Source organism: Globicephala melas, chromosome 21, assembly GCF_963455315.2.
Source record: "Globicephala melas chromosome 21, mGloMel1.2, whole genome shotgun sequence".
Lineage (NCBI taxonomy): Eukaryota > Metazoa > Chordata > Mammalia > Artiodactyla > Delphinidae > Globicephala > Globicephala melas.
In genome coordinates, this window is record NC_083334.1 from 23,382,928 (window position 1) to 23,404,727 (window position 21,800).

Here is a 21,800-nt window from a genome sequence, read left to right on the forward strand (position 1 = left end):
AGTCAAAAAAGAGATATCTGAACCCCCATGTTCACAGCAGCATTATTTACAATAACCAAGACGTGTTCCCTAGTGGATGAATGGATACACGCAGATACACATACATACACACACACACACACACACAAATAAAACCTTATTCAGCCATAAAAGGAGGAAATCCTGTCACTTGCAACAACATGGATGGGCCTTAATGGCATTATGCTAAGTAAGTCATACAGACTAAGCAAATACCAAATGATCTCATTTATATGTAGATTCTTAAAAGAAAAACCTCACAGAAAAAGATCAGATTTGTGGTTACCAGAGGTGTGGGCCAGGGTGAGGGGAAATTGGACAAAGGTGGTCAAAAGGTACAAACTTCCAGTTTTAAGATAAATAAGTACTAGGGATGTAATGTACAGCAAGAGGACTACAGATAGCACTGCTGTATGATACATGTGAAAATTGTTAAAAGTAAATCCTAAGGAGTTCTCATCGCTTGTTTTTGGTATGTATATGAAATGAGTGACATTAAACTTACTGTGGTAATCATTTTATGATGTATGTAAGTCAAATCTTATGCTGTCCATCTTAAAACTTACACAGTGCTGTATGTCAACTGTATCTCACTAAAACTGGTGGGGGTGGGTATGTATAGACCAGAAAAAGTAGGTATACTTGGAGATAAGCCAGCTCCAGATTTTTTTTTTTTTTTAAAAAGAGAGCTAGTTTATGCCATAAAATATTAAAGCTCTTCCTTACTAGCAAAAATCCTCTACAAAGCAAGACAGATTGAGTTTCCCATTTTCTAAATTATCCTGAGGAGTCTCAGTTTTACATCTTTTCATGCCATATTTTGGGGCTTGGATATAAGGAGGTAAGATGACACTGAAATAGGATGACACTGATAATGGATGAGAAGTAAACAAAAAGGATAAAAACTAAAACAGCAAAAAGGCTCCTTGTCATCTGCACAAAGTACTGACTGCTTTGGACTATCATCATACCTTTTTTGAGAACACCAAACCTTGCTTTTATAATCTACCACAATGTGATATGAGAACCATAACTATCACCCCGAAGGGCCACCACAGACCATAAAACAAGCACAGATAAGGAAAATGGGTAGTTTACCATAGAATGATGGAATGACCACAGATTTCCCCAAAAGTCACCACAACTCTTAACCCACATGTGTGACAGCAGCTCTCCTGAGCTCAGCCAGTGATTGGGAGACAGAAGGAGTCTCTGAAAGAAGAACCTCAGGGCCAAGCCCCATCAGGGCTGGGACACAGTCATGTCTTCATCCTTGCTGGAGATGGCATGAGAACATGACGTGCAAAATCCAAGCGGCTAAATACTGATTTACCCTTTTAAAAGCAAGCATTAAAAAATCACATGTAGTGTACCTTTACTGCTTCACCTGCTACCAAGAGGCACACCTTGGGTTCCAACTGTGAAATCCACACACTCAGCAATGCAGCCCAGACCTCGGTCTCCAACAGCATTCCAGACACCACCTGTGGGAGTCAAAGACGAGCTGCCACCCGTCACTGCCAAGAATGGAAAGAAGCAAACTGAACTCACTGACATCTCAGAGCTCCTTCTACAACGATTTTATTATAAATATGCTCTTTTGGAATAAACAAATACTGCATTCAAGACTATCGGCAAACCTGTTCTAAGGTAATGAAAAGGAAAATGGAACCAGGAACCACTTAGAAGTAGAGATAAATAGCAAAGTCACCTGTATGCCATGCTGAGCGCCTTTCCCCCAAGAAGGAGGTTAACAGGGGACATAACATTTCTCATTAGCCCATTAATGAAAATAAGCTTCAAGTTTGGTAATTTGCACTAGTTCTGTAAACTGAACTGCTCCTGTCCTCGGTCCTAAGAAGTAGAATGGGAAGACGGTCAGTCTTCAGATCCCAGCGTCAACAAGGAAGATCTTGACTTTGTAACTCTTTGCTCTCAGACAAAACTGTCCACTACTTGCCAGGAGTGATGTCAGAGTAGTCCTTCAGCACCCCGGCCAAGTGCTCATTGTGAGTTTTAAACCGTCGCTTTTTCTGTGAAGCTGGCTTTTTCCTTCTCTGAATAGGAGCCTACAGGAAAAGGTAAAGACAGTTAGAAACAATGGCTACTCAGAGCGGTAATATGGGGAGGATTTACAAAAGATGCCCCAGAAACCAGCAGCAAAGAGATGCAGGGTTTGTGACCTTTTTTCTGTTCTGCAGCCCAGCCTCACACACACCAATCCACACAATCCTTGTTCGAAAACACAGACCAGGGCTTTCTGTTACAGTGAAGTGCATACCTCCACCTGGAATAAATGGGCTGGCATGAAAACTAACCAGAACTATTGTAGGCATGAAATGGGTAAAAAGAGAGACAGTAAATCTCTTTTGTTTTTCATCTCTATTATCAGGTTTAAAATTTTATCCACCATTAATTACCAATAAAACAAAGACCTGAAGCAAATACAGCAAAATATAGAGATATGGGCAAATTGGGAAGTGGATGAACACAGAAAGATTTGTTAAATATTATCCTCTTTTCTTCACTGTATACCTGAAATACTAATACCACATAATATTAACAAACTAAGCAATGACGGGAAACCATGAAGTGCTGCAATCACGCTAATTCTTGGAGATCACTGGCAATAAATTTCCCCTTTTAAAGGAGTCCTAAAACTTCACTGAATAAAACACTAAGCCACAAACAAGTCAAGCTACAAAGGCACGATGGTGGACAGGGAAGGAGGGTGTTAGTGAAATAGTTCTCATCCTGGCTTTGACCCTGGGCTGCAGAGAGCTGGTTAGCTGGTAAAGGAATTCACAGGTCTTCATTCAATTACAAATCCCTCCAATGAGCAGGATTTGGGGGCTATAAAGACAGTAATATCTGGTTCCTAAGGGATCTGAAAGTCAACAAGGATAATTCAGTGTGATCAGGGCTAAGGCAAAGCCAGGCACCGAGACCACCGGGCTCCGGGAGCAAGAGGGTTGGGGGGTGCGGTGAAGACCATAAAGGCCAGAACGATGAAGCAAGCCCCTGGCAGAAACTGGGAGCACAACACGTGGGCACTGCACGCCCTATGGCTGGAGCTTAAGGGCAGGCACTGACTGCCGGGGAGGCTCTCACATACCTGGCGAGCAGCCCCTGAGGGCAAAGAGATCCGTTGGCCCTCAGTACACCAGACGTGATCTGAATGCATCTGACCAAGGTCACAGGATTAGGACACAGAAAAAACTGGAAGGGAGAACTACCTACCTACCTGCTCTTCCGAGAGCTGCACAGGACACAGGCTAACAGTTCAAACAGCAGAGGATTACATTTTCTTCTAGAGAGTACGTACCACTTTCTTTGGTCCAGATTCCTGCATGGAAGAAATACCCTGTCGCTTCAGATACTCCTCAATTTTCTCCTCATCCATTGAATCCACAGTGACACTCCTCCACAGTTTCTGAAACTCTGTGCCAACAAGACAGTAGTTACTGTACAATAGATGTTTACAAGCTATAACATCTCAGTGTGATCGAAATCAGGCTTCGATATTATCTCCTCTGATCTCAATGAGCACATCTGAGATTTCATTATAAAAACAAAGGAAGACAGGAACATTCAGATGCTGGACACAGCAGCAGAAGGGCCTGGGAACACGAACTGCATCCCTACAGACCAGATCAGCACTGCTCTATTTTTAGAGCCTGTAAATGAAGGCCATGTGATTGAGCCTCCCAGCTTTCCTGGGAAGAAAGGCAGTTGACCCTCTCCTTTAATCCCAGAAATCAGTTCTCCATTGAAATAGTTCAAATTCCTGATCATCTCTCATGAGCTCAGTATAGCCCACTTCCTCTCCTACAGGAAAAGAGAAACAGGGAGATGAGGAACCAAAGTTTTATACGGAGGAGTTACAACAGCTTATTTGCAAAAAAGGCCTTTTGAAATCAAACAAATGGGGGATGGGTGACTAAGAGGTGATAAAAGTGAGGGGAGGAATACTGAGACAGTAACACTGTCTCACATGCCCTGGAAGACAAAGGAGAAAGGCCCTCCATCCAGCCTACTCCTTGTTCTCAGAGACCCCGGCCCCTTTGCCACACCACCATTTCTGCAACCAAAAGAGATCACAATTGGGACATGTCCAGAATGAAACTCGAATGCATCTTAAATTCTGTCCCTAAAGAGAGGCTCAAATAACCAGGTTTCACTTCATTATTAACATCTACATTCCAACACACAAAAAATGTCTTATGATGGCAAATCATAAGACATTTGTACTCTGGATGGTAAAAGAGGCAAGTTCACTGGGTGCCCTGAGGCTGGGGGCTGGGCCCCTGCTCACCAGAGACCTCTCTCGCATGTGCATGCGCACGCCCACTCACACTGCAACACCACCTACCCCCATCCCCACCCTCCTCCTTGGCATGACATCCTGGAGGCCTAATCCAGGTGGCGCCGGCACCGCCCCCTGCCTTACTTTCAGGTAAAAGGTGACAATGGAGAGGGGTCCATTCACAAGCTGTAAACAAAGTAGGCATGAGATACTGTGCTGAACCAGACTGTTCTCCTCTTTCCTATTTCAATACGTATTACAAGAAGCAAATGATGCTCTAACAGCTGGGGCTCCAGTGATACTTAGGAAATCCGTTTTCTGCCACACACAGAAACGCTTTTGCTGATGGTGACCAAATGCAAAAATGACAATCTACTACAAAGAATTCAACCTGGGCACAAAGTTATTTCAATCCAAAACATCTCTAAATAAAAAAATTTTTAGGGCTTCCCTGGTGGCACAGTGGTTGAGAGTCCGCCTGCCGATGCAGGGGATGCAGGTTCGTGCCCCAGTCCAGGAGGATCCCACGTGCCGCGGAGCGGCTGGGCCTGTGAGCCATGGCCGCTGAGCCTGCGCGTCCGGAGCCTGTGCTCCGCAACGGGAGAGGCCACAGCAGTGCGAGGCCCGCGTACCGCAAAAATAAAATTAAAAAGAAAAAAATTTTTTTTTTATTTCTTTCAATACATTAAGAGTTCTTTTTCCTATATGCTCCCTGAACTTTCATCTGCATAGATTACAGAAATCAGTTAGCAGATGACAATCAATTGTTTGCATGACTTTCTCAGCCCCTTGAAGGGCTATAAGCTCCTCGGGAGCGGATATTTTTTTTAAGTTTCCTACTATGGTTGGCACTGAATTTAGCACATCCTCAACAATCTGATCACTGAACGTATGTTATTCTCTGGGCATCACAGAGTATCTGTTTTCTTTTTACATTTTTTAAACTTTTTTATTTTAAAATAATTTTACATTAACAGAAGAGTTGCAACATTAGTACACAGAACTCCAGTACAGGTTTTGCCCAGCTTTCCCTAATGTTAACACTGTATATGATCTTAGTAAAATTATCTAAACTAATAATACAAGCCTATTAACTAATCCACAGATCTTATTCACATGTCACCAGTTTTAGCACTTGCGTCCTCATCCTGGTCGTCATGGTCCGGCACCACACCTGGGATCCCACTGTGTTTAGCTGCCATGTCTCCTTGCTCCAGGCTTTAAGTGTGCCCAGTGTCTCCTCATCTCTCAGGACCATGACACTTCTGAGGAGTTTCTGTAGTTATTTTATACAACGGCCCTCAATGTGTGGTTGTCTGCTATTTCCTTGTGATTAAATTGAGGCTATACATTTTGGGCAAGAACATCACAGAGAAGACATTGTGCCCTTCTCAGGACCTAACATCAAGGGTCCATGATGTTCACATGGCTTATTACTGGGGCTGTCAGACGATCACTGGTTAAGGTGGTGTCTGTCAGATTTCTCCACCATGAAGCTATTATTCTTCCCTTTGTAATTAATAAGCACCCTGTGGGGAGATCTACTGAGACTATGCCTAAACACCCTGTTTCTCAGCACACGTTAGCTCACTAATTTCAGCATCCATTGATGGCTCGTGCCTACAACAACTGATCCTTGTGGGTTTGCCTAACGGCATGTTACTTCCGTCATTCCTTTCATGCGTATGGATTAGGATTCTATAAGGAAGACTACTGAACAAATGGATCTGATTCTCGATCCAATCTATCTATTCAATTGTTAACTTAGTATGGATTCATGGATATTTATTTTATTTCATGGATTATAACTCATTACTATCATTATTTATTTTCTTGTTCAAATATCCTGGCTTTGGTCATTGAGTCCCTTCAAATTGTCCCTGGCTCTTTTTGACTTGCTTCCCTTTTTTGTTGTTTGGGGGTTTTTTGAGCATTTTCTTACTTTCTGGTACCAAAACATGTTCCGAGCTCATCTTGCATTTCCCCAAACTTGGAATCAACTCTTCACCAAGGAGTCCTGACTCCTTTTACTGGAGAATGGTATTTCGAAACCAAGATCTAGGCATCCTAGTCTCTTTTTCTAGCAATCACTTTTCTTTTTTTGAAAACAGCAAATGATTAGGGGACATGAAATTTAAAGACAAATGATTTGTTTTAGGAGATTATCTCCAAGTGTCATGAAAGTCAGTCAGGCTCTAAATTATAAGGGTAAATAAAATAGGAATTGTTTAAAAATCTGCTGTCTTTTAACAGAAAAGAAAGGCTAGAATTTTAAAACTCAGATTTGACCCTTTCAACTGAAGGGAACCCTGTCCTACTTGAGCTAAGAATGAAAACTGTGTAACAGAAAGTATGCCCGAGAAGGAAAGAAAATAAGCAAATTCATTAATAAGGCTTTGCTTAAGTTCCCAAATAACTCATTCATATTTTGGCTACACCCAGAGCTTTCCTATGAAATACAAAACTAGTAGAATAGTACAGACTGTGGCAAAAGAGGGCCTGGATGTGGAACCCAGTGACGCTATTTACTAACTATGTCACATGGGAGAAGTTATTTAACCTCTCTAGCTCAGTTTCCTGACCTGTAAAATTGGGATAATAATATGTATTTCATAAAGATGTGGGTATAAAATGAGTTAATATCTATAAGGCACTGAGAATAATGCCTGCAAAGGAAAAAGCACTATCTATATCTGTCATAGTTACCATCATCCTCTGAGGTCTATCATCTCTTATTTCTGAGTGCTAATGCCTTTAAGGAAGGCAGATGAATCTGGCTGCTTTCAATAAGCATGACTCATCTGAGATTTATCCATGTTGTTGGGCATGTCAGTACTTCGTTCCTTCTTATTGCGAAGCTGTATTCCATTGTAAGGATGTACCACACTTGGGGGCGATGAAAGAACTGTTAAAGGACATCTGAGTTGTTTCCATGTTTTGGCTGTTATGAATAAAGCTGATATGTACATGGATTTTGAGTGAACTTGGGTAAAAACCTAAAAGTGGTACGGCTGGGTCATACATAGAGTATACGTATTACAGCATACTAATAAATATGACGACCTACACCTCACACTATATGCAAAAATTAATTCAAAATGATCAAAGATCTAAATGTAAGAGCTAAAACGGAAACTCTTTGAAGAAAAAACAGAAGTAAATATTGGTGTTGTTGGAATAGGGAATGGTTTCTTAGATATGACAGAAACACAAGCAACAAAAAGACAAATACATAAATTGTACCTCATCAAGATTAAAAACGTTTGTATCTCAAAGCACACCAACAAGAAACTGAAAAGACAACTCATAGAATGGACAATATTCACAAAACATAACTCTTTTAACAGACCTGTATCCAGAATAAAGAACTCTTTAAAATTCTATAATAGGACCTTCAAGATGGCAGAGGAGTAAGATGTGGAGATCACCTTCCTCCCCACAAATACACCAAAAATAGATCTACATGTGGCACAACTCCTACAGAACACCTACTGAATGCTGGCAGAAGACCTCATACTTCCTAAAAGGGTGCATAAGGAGAGGGGCACCGCCTAAACAAGCTTCAGAGACGGGCACAAGCCACAGCTATCAGCGTGGACACCAGAGACGGGCATGAAACGCTAAAGTTACTGTTGCAGCCACCAAGAAGCCTGTGTGCAAGCACAGGTCACTATCCACACCTCCCCTCCCGGGAGCCTGTGCAGCCCACCACTGCCAGGGTCCCGTGATCCAGGGACAACTTCCCCAGGAGAACACAAGGCGCGCCACAGGCTATTGCAGCACCACACTGGCCTCTGCCACCACAGGCTTGCCCTGCATTCCGTACGCCTCCCTCACCCTGGCCTGAGTGAGCCAGAGCCCCCGAATCAGCTGCTCCTTTAACCCCGTCCTGTCTGAGCGAAGAACAGATGCCCTCAGGCGACCTACATGCAGAGGCGGGTCAAATCCAAAGCTGAACCCCGGGAGCTGTGCGAACAAACAGGAGAAAGGGAAATCTCTCCGAGCAGCCTCAGGAGCAGCAGATTAAATCTCCACAATCAACTTGCTGTACCCTGCAACTGTGGAATACCTGAATAGACAACGAGTCATCCCAAAACTGAGGCGGTGGACTTTGGGAGCAACTGTAGACTTGGGGTTTGCTTTCCGCATCTAATTTGTTTCTAGTTTTATGTTTATCTTAGTTCAGTATTTAGAGATTATCATTGGTAGATTTGTTTATTTATTTGGGTGCTCTCTTTCTTTTTTTATATATTTTTCTTTTTCTCTTTTTGTGAGTGTGTATGTATATGCTTCTTTGTGTGATTCTGTCTGTATAGGTTTGCTTTTACTATTTGTCCTAGGGTTCTGTGTGTCCAGGTTTTTTTAGTATAGTTTTTAGCACTTACTATCATTGGTGGATTTATTTGTTTAATTGCTCTTTTTTTAATTATTTTATTTTAATAACTTCTGTTTCTTCCTGTTTTTTCTTTTCTCCCTTTTCTTCTGAGCTGTGTGGCTGACAGGGTCTTGGTGCTCTGGCCAGGTGCCAGGCCTGAGCCTCTGAGGTCAGAAAGCCAAGTTCAGAACACTGGTCCACCAGAGACCTCCTGGCCTCTCATAATATGGGAGAGAGCTCTCCCAGAGATCTCCATCTCAACGCTAAGACCCAGCTCTACTCAACGACCAGCAAGCTCCAGTACTGGACACCCCATGCCAAACAACTAGCAAGACAGGAACACAACCCCACCCATTAGCAGAGAGGCTGCCTAAAATCATACTAAGTTCACAGACACCCCAAAACACACCACCGGACACGGTCCTGCCCACCAGAAAGACAAGATCCAGCCTCATCCACCAGAACACAGGCACCAGTCCCATCCACCAGGAAGCCTACACAACCCACTGAACCAACCTTACCCACTGGGGACAGACACCAAAAACAATGGGAACTATGAACCTGCAGTCTGCAAAAAGCAGACCCCTAACACAGTAAGTTAAGCAAAATGAGAAGACAGAGAAATACACAGCAGATGAAGGAACAAAGTAAAACCAACCAGACCAAACAAATGAAGAGGAAATAGGCAGTCTACCTAAAAAAGAATTCAGAGTAATGATAGTAAAGATGATCCAAAATCTTGGAAACAGAATGGAGAAAATACAAGAAACTCTTAACAAGGACCCAGAAGTACTAAAGAGCAAACAAACAATGATGAACAATGAAATTAAAAATTCTCTAGAAGGAATCAATAGTAGAATAACTGAGGCAGAAGAACGGATAAGTGACCTGGAAGATAAAATAGTGGAAATAACTACTGCAGAGCACAATAAACAAAAAAGAATGAAAAGAATTGAGGACAGTCACAGAGACCTCTGGGACATAAAATGCACCAACATTCAAATTATAAGGGCCCCAGAAGAAGAAGAGAAAAAGAAAGGGACTGAGAAAATATCTGAAGAGATTATAGTTGAAAACTTCCCTAACATGGGAAAGGAAATAGTCAATCAAGTCAGGAAGTGCAGAGAGTCCCATACAGGATAAATCCAAGGAGAAATACACCAAGAGACATATTAATCAAACTATGAAAAACTAACTACAAAGAAAAAATATTAAAAGCAGCAATGGAAAACCAACAAATAACATATAAGGAAACCCCCAATAGGTTAACAGCTGATCTTTCAGGAGAAACTCTGCAAGCCGGAAGGGAGTGGCAGAATATACTTAAAGTGATGAAAGGGAAAAACCTACAACCAAGATTACTGTACCCAGCAAGGATCTCATTCAGATTCAATGGAGAAATAAAAAGCTTTACAGACAAGCAAAAACTACGAGAATTCAGCACCACAAAACCAGCTTTACAACAAATGCTAAAGGAACTTCTCTAAGCAGGAAACGCAAAAGAAAAAGACCAACAAAAACAAACCCAAATCAATTAAGAAAATGGTAATAGGAACATACATATCACCGAACACCTTATATGTAAATGAATTAAATGCTCCAACCGAAAGACAAAGACTGTTTGGATACAAAAACAAGACATTTAAATATGCTGTCTACAAGAAACCTGCTTCAGACCTAGCGACACATACAGACTGAAAGTGAGGGGATGGAAAAAGATATTCTATGCAAATGGAAATCACAAGAAAGCTGGAGTAGCAATACTCGTATCAGATAAAATACTTTAAAATAAAGAATGTTACAAGAGATAAGGACATGACATAATGATCAAAGGATCAATCCAAGAAGAAAAAAATAACAATTATAAATATTTATGCAGCCAACATAGGAGCACCACAAAACATAAGGCAAATGTTCACAGCCATAAAAGGAGAAATCGACAGTAACACAAAAACAGTGGGGAACTTTAACACCCCACTTACACCAATAGGCAGATCATCCAGACAGAAAATAAATAAGGAAACACAAGCTTTAAATGACACAATAGACCAGATAGACTAAATTGATATTTATAGGACATTCCATCCAAAAACAACTGAATACACTTTCTTCTCAAGTTCTCATGGAACATTCTCCAGGACAGATCATATCTTGGGTCACAAATCAAGCCTTAGTAAATGTAAGAAAACTGAAATCTTATCAAGTATCTTTTCCCACCACAACGCTATGAGACTAGATATCCATTACAGGAAAAAAAACTGTAATAAATACAAACACATGGAGGCTAAACATTATGCTACTAAATAACCAAGAGATCACTGAAGAAACCAAAGAGGAAATCAAAAAATACCTAGAAAAAAATGACAATGACAACCCAAAATCTATGGAATGCAGCAAAAGCAGTTCTAAAAGGGAAGCTGATAGCAATACAATCACACCTCAAGAAACAAGAAAAATCTTAAATAAACAACCTAAACTTACACCTAAAGCAATTACAGAAAGAACAAAAAAACCCAAAGATAGCAGAAGGAAAGAAATCATAAAGATCAGAGCAGAAATAAATGAAAAAGAAATGAAGGAAACGATAGCAAAGATCAATAAAACGAAAATCTGGTTGCTTGAGAAGATAAACAAAATTGATAAACGATTAGCCAGACTCATCAAGAAAAAAAGGGAGAAGACAGAATTAGAAATGAAAAAGGATAAGTACCAACTGACATTGCAGAAATACAAAGGATCATGAGAGATTACCACAAGCAACTATATGCCAGTAAAATGGACAACCTGGAAGAAATGGACAAATTCTTAGAAAAGCACAAAATCCCGAGACTGAACCAGGAAAAAACAGAAAACATAAACAGACCAATCACAAGCACTGAAATTGAAACTGTCATTAAAAATCTTCCAAAACACAAAAGCCCAGGACCAGATGGCTTCACAGGTGAATTCTCTCAAACATTTACAGAAGATCTAACACCCATCCTTCTCAAACTCTTCCAAAATATAACAGAGGAAGGGACACTCCCAAACTCATTCTACGAGGCCACTATCCCCGATACCAAAATCAGACAAAGATGTCACAAAGAAAGAAAACTACAGGCCAATATCACTGATGAACATAGATGCAAAAATCCTCAACAAAATACTAGCAAACAGAATCCAACAGCACATTAAAAGGATCATACACCATGATCAAGTGGGGTTTATCCCAGGAAGGCAAGGATTCTTGAATATATGCAAATCAATCAATGCTATAATCACATTAACAAACTGAAGGACAAAAACCATATGATCATCTCAATAGATGCAGAAAAAGCTTTTGACAAAATTCAACAGCCATTTATGATAAAAACCCTCCAGAAAGTAGGCATAAAGGGAACTTTCCTCAACATAATAAAGGCCATATATGACAAACCCACAGCAAAATGGTTCACAATGGTGAAAAACTGAAACCATTTCCTCTAATATCAGGAAAAAGACAAGGTTGTCCACTATCACAACTATTATTCAACATAGTTTTGGAAGTTTTAGCCACAGCAATCAGAGAAGAAAAAGAAATAAAAGGAATCCAAATCAGAAAAGAAGAAGTAAAACGGTCAATGCAGATGACATGATACTATACATAGAGAATCCTAAACAGGCCACCAGAACACTACTAGAGCTAATCAATGAATTTGGTAAAGCAGCAGGATACAAAATTAATGAACAGAAATCTCTTGCATTCCTATACACTAATGCTGAAAACTCTGAGAAATTAAGGAAACACTCCCATTTACCACTGCAACAAAAAAAATTAAATACTAGGAATAAACCTACCTAAGGAGACAAAAAGGACCTGTATGCAGAAAACTATAAGACACTGATGAAAGAAATTAAAGATGATACCAACAGATGGAGAGATATACCATGTTCTTGGACTGGAAGAATCAACACTGTGAAAATGACTATACTACGCAAAGCAATAAACAGATTCAATGCAATCCCTATCAAACTACCAATGGCATTTTTCACAGCACTAGAACAAAAAATTTCACAATTTCTAAGAAAACACAAAAGACCCCGAATGGCCAAAGCAATCTTGAGAAAGAAAAATGGAGCTGCAGGAATCAGGCTCCCGGACTTCAGACTATACTACAAAGTGACAATAATCAAAACAATATGGTACTGGAACAAAAAACAGGAATACAGATCAATGGAACAGGACAGAAAGCCCAGAGATAAACCCACGCACATATGGTCACTTTATTTTTGATAAAGGAGGGAAGAATATACAGTGGAGAAAAGACAGCCTCTTCAATAAGTGGTGCTGGGAAAACTGGACAGCTACCTGTAAAAGAATGAAATTAGAATACTCCCTAACACCATACACAAAAATAAACTCAAAACGGATTAAAGACCTAAATGTAAGACCAAACACTATAAAACTTTTAGAGGAAGACAGAGGCAGAACACTCTATGACATAAATCACAGCAAGAGTCTTTTTTGACCCACCTCCTAGAGAAATGGAAATAAAAACAAAAATAAATGGGACCTAATGAAACTTAACAGCTTTTGCACAGCAAAGGAAACCACAAACAAGATGAAAAGACAACCCTCAAAATGGGAGAAAATATTTGCAAATGAAGCAACTGACAAAGGATTAATATCCAAAATTTACAAGCAGCTCATACAGCTCAATACCAAAAATACAAACACCCCAATCCAAAAATGGGCAGAAGACCTAAATAGATGCTTCTCCAAAGAAGATATACAGATTGCCAGCAAACACATGAAAGGATGCTCAACATCACTAATCATTAGAGAAATGCAAATCAAAACTACAATGAGGTATCACCTCACACCAGTCAGAATGACCATCATCAAAAAATCTACAGACAATAAATGCTGGAGAGGGTGTGGAGAAAAAGGAACCCTCTTGCACTGTTGGTGGGAATGTAAATTGATACAGCCACTATGGAGAACAGTATGGAGGTTCCTTAAAAAACTAAATATAGAAGTGCCATATGCCCCAGCAATCCCAATACTGGGCATATACCCTGAGAAAACCATAATTCAAAGAGTCATGTACCACAATGTTCATTGCAGCTCTATTTACAATAGCCAGGACATGGAAGAAAACTAAGTGTCCACTGACAGATGAATGGATAAAGAAGATGTGGCACATATATACAGTAGAATACTACTCAGCCATAAAAACAAACAAAACTGAGTTATCTGTAGTCAGGTGGATGGACCTAGATTCTGTCATACAGAGTGAAGTAAGCCAGAAAGAGAAAAACGAAGAGCATATGCTAATACATATATATGGAATCTTTAAAAAAAAAAAAAAAAAGGTTCTGAAGAACCTAGGGACAAGACAGAAATAAAGATGCAGACGTAGAGAATGGACTTGAGGACACGGGGAGGGGGAAGGGTAAGCTGAGACGAAGTGAAAGAGTAGCACTGACATATATACACTACCAAATGTAAAACAGACAGCTAGTGGGAAGCAGCCACATAGCACAGGGAGATCAACTTGGTGCTTTGTGACCACCTAGACGGGTGGGGTAGGGAGGTTGGGAGGGAGATACGAGAGAGAGGGGACATGGGGATATATGTATACATATAGCTGATTCACTTTTTTTTGAATTTTATTTATTTCTTTATACAGCAGGTTCTTATTAGTTATCCATTTTATACATATTAGTGTATACATGTCAAGCGCGATCTCCCAATTCATCCCATCACCAACCCCCTACCACCACCACCACTTTCCCCCCTTGGTGTCCACACGTTTGTTCTCTACATCTGTGTCTCTATTTCTGCCCTGCAAACCAGTTCATCTGTAACATTTTTCAAGGTTCCACATATATGAGTTAATATACAATATTTGTTGTTCTCTTTCTGACTTACTTCACTCTGTATGACAGTCTCTAAATCCATCCACATCTCTAAAAATGACCTAATTTCATTCCTTTTTATGGCTGAGTAATATTCCATTGTAGATATGTACCACATCTTCTTTATCCATTCGTCTGTCAATGGGCATTTAGGTTGCTTCCATGACCTGGCTATTGTAAATAGTGTTGCAATGAACATTGGGGTGCATTGTCTTTTTGAATTATGGTTTTCTCTGGGTATATGCCCAGTAGTGGGATTGCTGGGTCATATGGTAGTTCTATTTTTAGTTTTTTAAGGAACCTCCATACTGTTCTCCATAGTGGCTGTATCAATTTACATTCCTACCGAGAGTGCAGGAGGATTCCCTTTTTGCCACACCCTCTCCAGCATTTGTTTGTACATTTTCTGATGATGTCCGTTCTACCTGATGTGAGGTGATACCTCATTGCACTTTTGATTTGCATTTCTCTAATAATTAGTGATGTTGAGCAGCTTTTCATGTGCTTCTTGGCCATATGTATGTCTTCTTTGGAGAAATGTCTACTTAGGTCTTCTGCCCATTTTTCAATTGGGTTGCTTTTTAAATATTGAGCTGCATGAGCTGTTTATACTTTGGAGATTAATCCTTTGTCCATTGATTCATTTGCAAATATTTTCTCCCATTCCGAGGGTTATCTTTTCATCTTGTTTGTAGTTTCCTTTGCTTTGCAAAAGCTTTTAAGTTTCATTAGGTCCCATTTATTTTGTTTTTATTTCATTACTCTAGGAGGTGGATCAAAAAAGATCTTGCTGTGATTTATGTCAAAGAGTGTTCTTCCTACGTTTTCCTCTAAGTTTTATAGTGTCCAGTCTTACATTTAGGTCTCTAATCCATTTTGACTTTATTATTGTGTACAGTGTTAGAGAGTGTTCTAATTTCATTCTTTTACAGGTAGCTGTCCAGTTTTCCCAGCACCACTTATTGAAGAGACTGTTTTTTCTCCTATATCCTTGCCTCCTTTGTCATAGACTAGTTGACCACAGGTGCTTATCTCTGGGCTTTCTATCCTGTTCCATTGATCTATGTTTCTGGTTTTGTGCCAGTACCATATTGTCTTGATTATGGTAGCTTTGTAGTATAGTCTGAAGTCAGGGAGTCTGATTCCTCCAGGTCTGTTTTTTTCCCTCAAGACTGCTTTGGCTATTCGGGTTCTTTTGTGTCTCCATACAAATTTTAAGATTTTTTGTTCTAGGTCTGTAAAAAAAAAAAAAAAAATGCCACTGGTAATTTGATAGGGATTGCATTGAAATCTGTAGATTGCTTTGGGTAGTATAGTCATTTTCACAATGTTGATTCTTCCAATCCAAGAACATGGTATATCTCTCTATCTGTTGGTATCATCTTTAATTTCTTTCATCAGTGTCTTATTGTTTTCTGCATACAAGTCTTTCATCTCCTTAGGTAGGTTTATTCCTTGGTATTTTATTATTTTTGTTGCAGTGGTAAATGGGAGTGTTTCCTTAATTTCTCTTTCAGAGTTTTCATCATTAGTGTTTAGGAATGCAAGAGATTGCTGTGCATTAATTTTGTATCCTGCTGCTTTACCAGATTCATTGATTAGCTCTAGTAGCGTTCTGGTGGCATGTTTAGGATTCTCTATGTATAGTATCATGTCATCTGCAAACAATGACAGTTTTACTTCTTTTCCAAGTTGGATTCCTTTTATTTCTTTTTCTTCTCTGATTGCTGTGGCTAGGACTTCCACAACTATGTTGAATAAGTGGCGAGAGTGGACATCCTTGTCTTATTCCTGGTCTTAGAGGAAATGCTTTCAGTTTTTCACAACTGAGAATGATGTTTGCTGTGGGTTTGTCGTATGTGGCCTTTATTATGTTGAGGTAGGTTACCTCTATGCCCACTTTCTGGAGAGTTTTTATCATAAATGGGTGTTGAATTTTGTCAAAAGCTTTTTCTGCATCTATTGAGATGATCATATGGCTTTTATTCTTCAATTTGTTAATATGGTGTATCACATTGATTGATTTGCATATATTGAAGAATCCTTGCATCCCTGGGATAAATCCTACTTGATCATAGTGTATGATCCTTTTAATGTGTTGTTGGATTCTGTTTGCTAGTATTCTGCTGAGTATTTTTGCTTCTAAGTTCATCAGTGATATTGGTCTGTAATTTTCTTTTGTTGTAGTATCTTTGTCTGCTTTTGGTATCAGGGTGATGGTGGCCTCAGAGAATGAGTTTGGGAGTGTTCCTTCCTCTGCAATATTTTGGAAGAGTTTGAGAAGGATGGGTGTTAGCTCTTCTCTAAATGTCTGAAAGAATTCACCTGTGAAGCCATCTGATCCTGGACTTGTTTGTTGGAAGATTTTTAATCACAGTGTCAATTTCATTACTTGTGATTGGTCTGTTGATATTTTGTTTCTTCCTGGTTCAGTCTTGGAAGGTTATACCTTTCTAAGAATTTGTCCATTTCTTCCAGGTTGTCCATTTTATTGGCATAGAGTTGCTTGTAGTAGTCTCTTAGGATGCTTTGTATTTCTGTATGTCTGTTGTAACTTCTCCTTTTTCATTTCTAATTCTATTGAGTCCTCTCCCTCTTTTTCTTGATGAGTCTGGCTAATGGTTTATCAATTTTGTTTATCTTCTCAAAGAACCAGGTTTTAGTTTTATTTATCTTTGCTATTGTTTTCTTTGTTTCTATTTCATTTATTTCTGGTCTGATATTTATGATTTCTTTCCTTCTCCTAACTTTGGGTTTTGTTTGTTCTTCTTTCTCTAGTTCCTTTATGTGTAAGGTTAGAATGTTTGAGATTTTTCTTGTTTCTTGAGGTAGGCTTGTATTGCTATAAACTTCCCTCTTAGAACTGCTTTTGCTGCATCCCATAGGTTTTGGATCGTCATGTTTTCACTGTCATTTGTCTCTAGGTATTTTTTGATTTTCTCTTTGATTTCTTCAATGATCTCTTGGTTATTTATTAATGTATTGTTAAGCCTCCATGTGATTGTGTTTTTTACATTTTTTTCCCTGTAATTCATTTCTAATCTCATAGTGTTGTAGTCAGAAAAGATGCTTGATATGATCTGAATTTTCTTAAATTGACTGAGGCTTGATTTGTGACCCAAGATGTGATCTATCCTGGAGAATGTTCCATGCGAACTTGAGGAGAAAGTGTATTCTGCTGTTTTTGGATGGAATGTCGTATAAATATCAATTATATCTATCTGGTCTATTGTGTCATTTAAAGCTTCTCTTTTCTTATTACTTTTCTGTTTGGATGATCTGTCCATTGGTGTAAGTAAGGTGTTAAAGTCCCCCACTATTACTGTGTCACTGTTGATTTCCTCTTTTATAGCTGTTAGCAGTTGCCTTATGTATCGCTCCTACGTTGGGTGCATATATATTTATAATTGTTATATCTTCTTCTTGGATTGATCCCTTGATCATTATGTAGTGTCCTTCCTTGTCTCTTGTAACATTCTTTAAAGTCTATTTTATCTGATATAAGTATTGCTACTCCAGCTTTCTTTTGATTTCCATTTGCATGGAATATCTTTTTCCATTCCCTCACTTTCAGTCTGTATGTGTCCCTAGGTCTGAAGTGGGTCTCATATATGGGTCTTGCTTTTGTATCCATTCAGTGAGCCTGTGTCTTTTGGTTGGAGCATTTAATCCATTCACGTTTAAGGTAATCATCGGTATGTATGTTCCTATTACCATTTTCTTAGTTGTTACGGGTTTGTTTTTGTAGGTCCTTTTCTTCCCTTGTGTTTCTCACTTAGAAAAGTTCCTTTAGCATTTGCTGTAGAGCTGGTTTGGTGGTGCTGAATTCTCTTAGCTTTTGCTTGTCTGTAAAGCTTTCGATTTTGTCAAATCTGAATGAGATCCTTGCCAGGTAGAGTAATCTTGGTTGTAGGTTCTTCCTTTTCATCACTTTAAATATATCATGCCACTCCCTTCTGGCTTGTAGAGTTTCTGCTGAGAACTCAACTGTTAACGTTATAGGAGTTCCCTTGTACATTATTTATCGTTTCTCCCTTGTTGCTTTCAATAATTTTTGTCTTTAATTTTTGTCAATTTGATTACTATGTGTCCCGGCGTGTTTCTCCTTGGGTTTCTACTGCCTGGGCCTCTCTGTGCTTCCTGGACTTGGGTGGCTATTTCCTTTCCCATGTTAGGGAAGTGTTCGACTATAATCTCTTCAAATATTTTCTCGGGTCCTTTCTCTCTCTCTTCTCCTTCTGGGACCCCTATAATGCGAATGCTGTTGCATTTAATGTTGTCCCAAAGGTCTCTCAGGCTGTCTTCATTTCTTTTCATTCTTTTTTCTTTATCCTGTTCCACGTCAGTGAATTCCACCATTCTGCCTTCCAGGTCACTTATCCGTTCTTCTGCTATTGATTCCTTCTCGTGCCTTTTTCATTTCAGTTATTGTACTGTTCGTCTTTGTTTGTTCTTTAATTCTTCTAGGTGTTTGTTTGTTTGTTTTTTTTCAGTATGCAGGCCTCTCACTGCTGTGGCCTCTCCCGTTCGGAGCACAGGCTTCGGACGCGCAGGCTCAGTGGCCACGAGTCACGGGCCCAGCCGCTCCATGGCATGTGGGATCTTCCCAGACTGGGGCACAAACCCACGTCCCCTGCATCGGCAGGCAGACTCTCAACCATTGTGCCACCAGGAAAGCCCTGTTCTTTAATTGTTCTAGGTCTTTGTTAAACATTTCTTGCAACTTCTTGATCTTTGCCTCCACTCTTTTTCCAAGGTCCTGGATCATCTTCACTATCATTATTCTGAATTCTTTTTCTGGAAGGTTTCCTATCTCCACTTCATTTAGTTGTTTTTCTGGGGGTTTATCTTGTTCCTTCATCTGGTACATAGCCCTCTGCCTTTTTATCTTGTCTATCTTTCTGTGAATGTGGTTTTTGTTCCACAGGATGCAGGATTATAGTTCTTCTTGCTTCTGCTGTCTGCCCTCCTGATTCACTTTGTTATATACAGCAGCAACTAACACAACAATGTAAAGCAATTATACTCCAATAAAGATCTTAAAAAAATAAATAAATAATAAACAAATGAGACCTAATTAAACTTAAAAGATTTTGTACAGCCAAGGAAACCACTGACAAAATGAAAAGACAACATACCAAGTGGGAGAAAATACTTGCAAATAATATGACAGATAAGGGGTTAACATCCAAAATATATAAATGGTTCATACAACTCTATCAACTCAATATCAAAAGAATAAACAACCTGATTAAAAAATGACCAGAAGCTTGAATAGACATTTTTCCAAAGAAGACATACAGGTGGCCAACAGGCACATGAAAAGATGCTCAACATCTCTAATCGTCAGGAAAATACAATAAGACATAACCTCACACCTGTCAGAATGGCTGTCATCAAAAGATGACAAATAACAAATGTTGTTAAGGATGTGGAGAAAAGGGAACCCTTGTACAGTGTTTGTGAGAATGTAACTTGGCACAGCCGCTAAGGAAAACAGTATGGAGGTTCCTCAAAAAACTAAAAATATAACTACCATGTGACCCAACAATTCCACTCCTGGGTATATATCCAAGGAAAATGAAACACTAATTCAAAAAGATATGTGCACCCCGATAGTCACAGCAGCACTATTTACAGTAGCCAACCTAAGTTGGAAGGAAGCAACCTAAGTGTCCATCAGCAGATAAATAAAGAAGGTGTGGTACATATATACAATGGAATACTACTCAGCCATAAAAAGAATGAAATAATGCCATTTGCAACCACATGGGTGGACCTGGAGGGTATTGTGCTAAATGAAGTAAGACAAAGAGAAAGATAAAGACTGTATGATATCACTTATATGTGAAATCTAAAACAATAAAACAAATGAATATAAGAAAACAGAAACAGACCCACAGATATAGCAAGCAAACTAGTGGTTACCAGTGGGGGGAGGGAAGAGGAGAAGGGCAAGTTGGGGGGATGGGATTAAGAGATACAAAAACTACGACATATAAAATAGATAAGCAACAAGGGTATGTAGTGTAGCACAGAAAAAAATTCTATAATAACAAAATTTTTTTAGGGCTTCCCTGGTGGTGCAGTGGTTGAGAGTCCACCTGCCGATGCAGGGGACATGGGTTCGTGCCCCGGTCCGGGAGGATCCCACATGCCGCGGAGCGGCTGGGCCCATAAGCCATGGCCGCTGGGCCTGCGCGTCCGGAGCCTGTGCTCCTCAACGGGAGAGGTCACAACAGTGAGAGGCCCGCGTACCACAAAAAAAAAAGAAAAAAAATTTTTTTTAATAGGTAAAGAATTTAATCAGACATTTCTCAAAAGATAATATACATGTATAACTGAATCACTTTGCTGTACACCTGAAACTAACACAACAGGGTAAATCAACTATTCTCCAATATAAAAATAAACATTTTTTTAATAAATAAAAATTTTAAAAATAAAACAACATACAAATGGCCATTAAGCAAAAAGATGCTCATTATTAGAGAAATGTAAATCAAAACTATGATAAGATACCATTTCACACCCAGTATGACAGCTAAAATCAGTGTTGGCAATGATGTGGAGAAATTGGAACCCTCACGCACTGCTGCTAGGAATGTAAAATGATGTAGCCACTTTGCAAAACAGTATGGCAATTGCTCAAAAGTTAGCCATCGGAATTACCATATTATCCAGCAATTCCACTCCTAGGTATGTACTTAAGAGAAATGAAAAATTATTTCCACACAAAAACTTGTACATGAACGTTCATAGTACCATTATTCACAATGGCCAAAAAGTAGAAACAACTCAAATGCCCATCAACTGATGAATGGATGAATAAAATGTTGTATATCCATAATGTAATGTCCTTTTTTAACGTACGCATTTAATGCTCTATTTCCCTTTAAGCACTGCTGTAGCTGCATCCCATGAATTTTGATATCTTGTGCTTTCACTTTCATTTAATTCAACATACTTTTTTACTTCCCTGATGATTTCCTCCTCAAACCACGAGTTATTTAAGAGTGTTATTTAATTTCCAAATACTTTGGAGCATTTCCAAATATATCTCTGATTTCTAGTCTAATTCCATTATGATCCAAACACATCTTTTATATGCTTTCAATTCTTTTAAATTCATTGAAGTTTTGTGGCCTAGAATACCATCTGTCTTGGTGAATATCCCATGTACAATGGAAAACATGTATCCTGTTTTTGGGTAGTCTTGTT

At 39.3% G+C, this 21,800-nt stretch overlaps 1 protein-coding gene across 2 annotated transcripts in view; it reads right to left on the reverse strand.

The window, feature by feature from the left end:
• Positions 1 to 1,574: 1,574 nt before the first annotated feature.
• GTF2E2 (general transcription factor IIE subunit 2) overlaps positions 1,575 to 21,800 on the reverse strand; it is a 74,649-nt gene continuing 54,423 nt past the window's right edge. For both annotated transcript variants that reach the window (XM_030832482.3, XM_030832490.3), the window contains exons 7-8: positions 3,344 to 3,459; positions 1,575 to 2,087 (exon numbers count right to left, since the gene is read on the reverse strand). In XM_030832482.3, the coding sequence (XP_030688342.1) occupies positions 1,971 to 2,087; positions 3,344 to 3,459 (233 nt within the window). In that variant the 3' untranslated portion in view covers positions 1,575 to 1,970. The remainder of the gene's footprint in view (positions 2,088 to 3,343; positions 3,460 to 21,800) is intronic.